At 39.0% G+C, this 6,160-nt stretch overlaps 1 protein-coding gene across 1 annotated transcript; it reads left to right on the forward strand.

Moving 5' to 3' along the window:
• Nucleotides 1–4,664: 4,664 nt before the first annotated feature.
• Nucleotides 4,665–6,160, forward strand: LOC308096128 (uncharacterized protein). The gene is made up of 2 exons (XM_080443426.1): nt 4,665–4,679; nt 5,519–6,160. Exon 2 carries the CDS (start codon nt 5,529–5,531, stop codon nt 6,027–6,029), a length of 501 nt encoding a protein of 166 aa, XP_080299552.1. The 5' UTR covers nt 4,665–4,679; nt 5,519–5,528; the 3' UTR covers nt 6,030–6,160.

A 6,160-nucleotide genomic window follows, 5' to 3' on the forward strand; every position in this document is an offset into this window, starting at 1 on the left:
CAAGTCTCTTCAATGAGGCGAGAGAGGCAAAGAGGCGGAGCCGCTCTCACCGGGCATGGTTAAAGGTGAGACCGCCTCCTCGGGTCATGTGGGCATGAGGTATTTGGTCTCGAGAATAGGTAGAAGATGAGGGCATCATTCATTGTTATGACCGTAGTGACGGTCAGAGTGAGGTCGAAATAGATCATACATTAACCACTTTAGCCCTATTTTATACCTAGGCTATTTGAAAATAGCAGATCTACAAGCTCACAACGCGTCGCATCGCGACGCGTTGTGAGCTTGTAGATCTGCTATTTTCAAAACATTTTAGTACTTTTACTTTTGGTACTTTAAGTACATTTTGATACCAATACTTTTGTACTTTTACTCAAGTAACTTTTGAATTCCGGACTTTTACTTGTAACAGAGTATTTCCATATTGCAGTATTGGTACTTTTACTTAAGTAAAATATCTGAGTACTTTTTCCACCACTGCCCACTAGTAAGACTTGACACAATGCTCAGAGACCTAGAGCTACACCCAAGCATGTGCATCTGGCCTGGAATCGAACCTGCGACAACCAGGGCATCTGGCTGCCCAGGCGGGCTCACTCACCGCTATCACTAACCACTCAGCTATGGCCGTCCCACACGTTCCAACACACATGACTGCACAGCCACACACGACTCCAACATCATCCTGAAGTACACTGATGACACCACAGCAGTGGTGGAAAAAGTACTCAAATGTTTTACTTAAGTAAAAGTATCAATACTGCAATGTAGAAGTACTCTGTTACAAGTAAAAGTCTGGAATTCAAAATTTACTTGAGTAAAAGTACAAAAGTATTGGTATCAAAATATACTTAAAGTACCAAAAGTAAAGTAAAAAATATTTGAAAATAGCCGATCTACAAGCTCACAACGCGTCGCGATGCGACGTGTTGTGAGCTTGTAGATCTGCTATTTTCAAATAACCTAGGTATAAAATAGGGCTAAAGTGGTTAATGTATGTTTTATAATATAATAATGTATATCTGCAAAGTAACTAGTAACTAAAGTTTTCAATTAATTGTAGTGGAGTAAAAGTACAATAGTTGCCTCTGAGATGTAATGGAGTTAGAGGTGTAACGATAAAGTAACTGCATCTAAAAATCGTTTTGAATTTCCAACGATCTACTATATCGATATGCAAACAGCAAAATATCGTATCGTTTGACTTTGTATCGTATCGAATCGTTTTACAATGCAAATAATCGTATCGAATCGTTTTGCAATGCAAATAATCAATTTTATCAATAATAAGTACTTTTAAGAAGAAAAAAGAGAAAGAGGGGTTTATATCCAGTATCCAGGTATTTATTTTTGACACAGAATTTTTGGGTAAATAAATAGTTACTGTATCGATTTTAAATCATTGAATCGAATCGTATCGTTCTAAATTAACCTGTCCTGTATCGTTCATGTATCGTATCGACTAAATCACTGAATCGAAACGTATCGTATCGTTATACATGAACCTGTATCGTTCATGTATCGTATCGACAACCAAGTATCGTGATACGTATCGAATCGTTGTTAAAACGTATCGTTACACCCCTAATTGGAGTAGAAGTAAAAGTATTGGAAATTGGAAATACTCAAGTAAAGTACAAATACCTCAAAATTGTACTTAAGTACAGTACTTAAGTAAATGTACTTAGTTACTTTCCACCACTGCACCACAGTGATAGGTCGGATTATCAGCAGCCATGAGTCTGCTTAGAGAGATGAGATCAGTAACTGGCACTCTACTCTGGTGCCAGGAGAACAATCTCACCCACAACGTCGACAAGACCAAGGAGCTGATGGTGGACTTCAGGAGGCTGAGGAGAGATCATGTGCCCGTCTTCATCGATGGAGCTGCAGTGGAAAGGGTCAGCGAGTTCAAGTTCCTTGGAGTAGGCCTACACATCCAGTGGGACACACACACCCAGGCAGGGCGCCAGGATGAAATGACTGAGGGGGCAGTTGAAAATGGCGAGGGGGCACATCATTTTTATATAGTAAAACAATATGTTATCATTTTGTTATTCCTATTCATTGATTTAACAACACAATAGCCCCTGAAAGGCTAATATACAACACAAGAAAGAGAACTATTTATTTCACAGTGAAGAAGTCATACATCTGAGTTTTCTCATTGATTTGAATAACCTTACATTACACAGAACCACACAGAAAAAAAGTTAAAAGAAAAAAAGATTGCTAATGTTTCTCTTCTCACTCTCTCTCTCTCTCTCTCTCTCTCTCTCTCTCTCTCTCTCTACCAGTTCTACTTTACCAAAACCAAAAGTATATATTTTTTTGGTTTGGCAAGATAGCTGTGGTTTCCATTACGGTAATATCTTGATGAGAAATCTTCTATCATGTGAGAAAGTCTTAGACCTTGCATAGCTGTGACATGACAGGATTTAAAGGAATGCATTGATGCAGTGCCACAACTCCTTTCACTATCATAGATCTTGTGTAACACATGCACGCACACGCACACACACACACACACACACACACACACACACACACACACACACACACACACACACACACACACACACACACACACACTTTGTTTCTGGCGGTCCCTGGATCGAAATATTTTGAGATGGTGGTCCGAGGCCAAATCATTTTTTTTCTGAAAACTGTTTGTTTACTGTTTAATCGGCCTCAGGTCTTAATAGAAAGATTTTAGGATTGCAACATAGGATTCAAAATCACACTTTAGTTACATTATTCAGGTTCTAGTGTTCCTCTGGGTGTTTTCAGTCAGTAATTCACATGACTAATGGTCCAGGTGTCTTGATTGATTGATTGATTGATTGATTGATTGATTGATTCATTGAACTTTGATTGATTCATTGAATACTTTATTAGCAGTTTGCACAGAAAAGTACAGTTAAATGCAAGGTCGGCTATGAGGATTTTAAACCCAAGGGAGCCTATGGCTTGTTTCCATTGTGGTCCTTTGTACTCAATTCATCAAAACACTTAATGACAAATATACAATACTATGCAAAACATCATAAAAACTGAAAAAAAAAAAAAAAAAGTACAGTAAACAGTTCGAGGGGCAAGAGGGAGGCTAGGCTTTGACTTTTACAGGGAGGAGAGGAGAGTAAGGATTTACACAAATTGAACCCCTTGTTCAATGGGTGTTGGTCCTGTTGGGGACCAAAGTCTACACATTACAGCTTCTGAGAAAACAGTTGACTCCGCCCGCACTGACCTCCTATGATATAAAAAAGTAACAAAAGAGGTGAAACGAAAATTATAAGCAGAAACTCGCCCAGCTCAGAGACACTACAGTATGAAGCAAACAAAACGTAAAATCAGAAACCTCGCCCAGCTCAGAGACACTACTGTATGACGCAAACGAAACGTAAAATCATAAACCTCGCCCACCTCAGAGACACTACTGTATAAAGCCAGGCAAGTCAGTGTGGTAAATTCAAGACTGAAAGTAGTTATTACACATATACATAGAATATTACTAACAGAATATTTTATAATAAGTAACTAGGTTAAAGAAATTGATGTCTCACTCAAAGTCCACTGTGCCAGCAAAGAGGGACTGAGTTTGCCTAACAAAAGACTAATCAGTTCTCACATTTACATTTAAAGGGGTGATGAGTACATCACCTGAGGAAGCTCCAAAGACTGAAATACTATGATAAGAAAAACAGAGGGTGGTCACCAATGTAAATAGCATAAGTCATGAGTCTTCTCTTTTACTGATTTCTGGGAGAGCAAGACAGTTGCTGGAAGCCAAAAAGCAAGTTTGTAAGGAAGTAGATAAGATAAGTACATATAAGATAGAGTTGAGTTGCAATATTTTTCCCTGACTGTGAAAAACCAAAAGGTCTGATATAAAACCCAAAACCTGTTGAATATACATAAGATACATTGTACCAAGGATTTCTACTTTTACTGCTTTAATAAAAACTGGACAAAAGATTTACAGATCAAAGATTATTAGTTTAACCAATAGACTTTCTTTTAAGTTTCTTTTTATAACATTACATTCTAGTATAAATAAGTCACGGTGGATAAATGTTTATTCACGCTGTAGTTCCAAAATGAGTCTGTATTTTAAATAAGACTGTATAAGGGTAACTTTGGTTTACTATGATTTAATGAGATAACTTTTGGTCTTATTTTGATGTGTGTAAAATACTGAATATAGATAATTGAACAAGGATACGCTTAACTAATGGAATTAAGTAACACATTTATTAATTGTAAAACCAGCTAAAGAACTGAAATACTGTTGCGTGTGCATACTAGTTCCTCCCACAGTGGCTGGCTAGCTGCTGTGGGAGGACAGATCTTCTGTGATTGGCCGAAGGTTCTGTCACTAGGAGGCGGGTGCTAAGGCCCGCCTCGGAAACCGTAACATTTGAAAGGTATAAATGCTTTAACCATAGATAGAGACAGTGCGCAGTACAACATTGACACATGTATTCGTTCGCCTCTATGACAATAAATATATTGTTGTAAACCCCCACTTGAACCGAGACTTTGTTCATCATTTTAAACACTCAGGAGATAATACCTGTTTTCGTTGAAAAGGACTCACATCATTTACCACATCAGGAAAACCTCTATTGTCAGCCTGTCAGCCTGTCAGCCTGCATATCAACGTAGTCCAACTTCAGGAGGTAAGTTCATGATTGGAACTCATTTGTTGTACTTGTTTAAAATACAATCTTTATTGTATACTGCTCAAAGAAATGTAGGGAACACTTTGATACCTTAATTATTTTGAGTTTTCATGAACTGTGTACATACTGCTTACAAAAACTGCTCAAAAGAATTAAGGGGTCAACGTGTTCCTTAATAATTTTGAGCAGTGTATATCTAAGATTAAATAGTATTTTCAGTAGTTTTTTGTGACATTTGTTTGCATCAGTCAATATATTTTATATAATATTGTAACAATATTCATCAGTAACACTTGACTTTGAAGCAGCACTAAGTAGTTTGGGGTATCAGTGGACCACTTAAAGTTTGGACACAAATAACATGTCAGCCAATGTCTTTGACTTCATTACCCAAGAGTCTCTGGAAGCATGTCCAGCAAGGACGCGCTGTGATTGGCCAGTCTTCGCTTTGACTGGCAGTTCTGCCTTGGTGCCTTGGCAATATGCCAGGATGAAACTCAGTGTCTCTCCTATTATGTATACATAATAATACAGTCAAGCCCCTATAGCAGGGACCCCCCTGAGTCTATACATTTATGGAAGAATGATTGTTATTGCTTAAACATATAACATTATAATTTTGTGGGACATAATATGCAATATAGTTGTTAAAAGGTTACACAGAGCTGCTTTAAAGTTAGCTCTACTCTATAAAAAAATGTATAGTTTGATTGTGCAGAGGCCATTTAAATGCATTAATTATATATATTCCAGGCAAAAAGATTCTTAATTTGTATGCATTTCACTTCAGCTCATGTTACTGTATACTCCTAATAATAGTATCTCTGTTTTGACAGTGACACCAACATGAGTAAGTGCACATGGGCCGAAGATGACTTCTCTCTCCCACCTGGAGTAGAACGCCGCCTTGACTCGTCAGCTCCAACATCTGGTAGAACCTACGTCATGTACCATGGAACCTCCAGGACAAGCGCCAAGTCCATCCTGGACCAAGGCTTCACCCCATCTAAGGCCGGGATGCTGGGCCCTGGGGTGTACCTCAGCCGGGACCTGGAGAAAGCCAGCCGCTACCCCCTCAATCTCGATGATTCCCAGCGTGTTGTCTTTAAGGTGAAAGTCAAAGTGGGCAAAGTGATCGCCATCAATTACCAACACCATCCGCTGCAGCAGACCTGGCACGACCATGGCTATGACACAGCCTGGGTGCCCCCCGATTGTGGCATGGTGAAAAGCGGTTTGGAAGAGAATTGCGTCTGGGACCCCAAACGCATCACCATTCTCGCAAGTATTCTGAGTACCATCTCACCCAAGATCTCAGGAACACAACAGCGGGCCTCCCACTATTAAGAGGCCTCACAGTTATTACCATGTGAGCCAATCAGAATATGTTTCACATAGCCTCATTTTCAGATTTGCATATTTGGATTAAGAAAGCACATTTTGTACCAAGTCTTGTTACTCGATCACTGTATTCTGGC

This window comes from Gymnoscopelus braueri (genome assembly GCF_963280865.1).
Source record: "Gymnoscopelus braueri genome assembly, chromosome: 12".
NCBI classification, from domain to species: domain Eukaryota; kingdom Metazoa; phylum Chordata; class Actinopteri; order Myctophiformes; family Myctophidae; genus Gymnoscopelus; species Gymnoscopelus braueri.

Excerpts from the sequence above, each read along its gene's own strand:
- LOC308096128 (XM_080443426.1), top strand. The coding sequence starts at position 5,529 with ATGAGTAAGTGCACATGGGCCGAAGATGACTTCTCTCTCCCACCTGGA.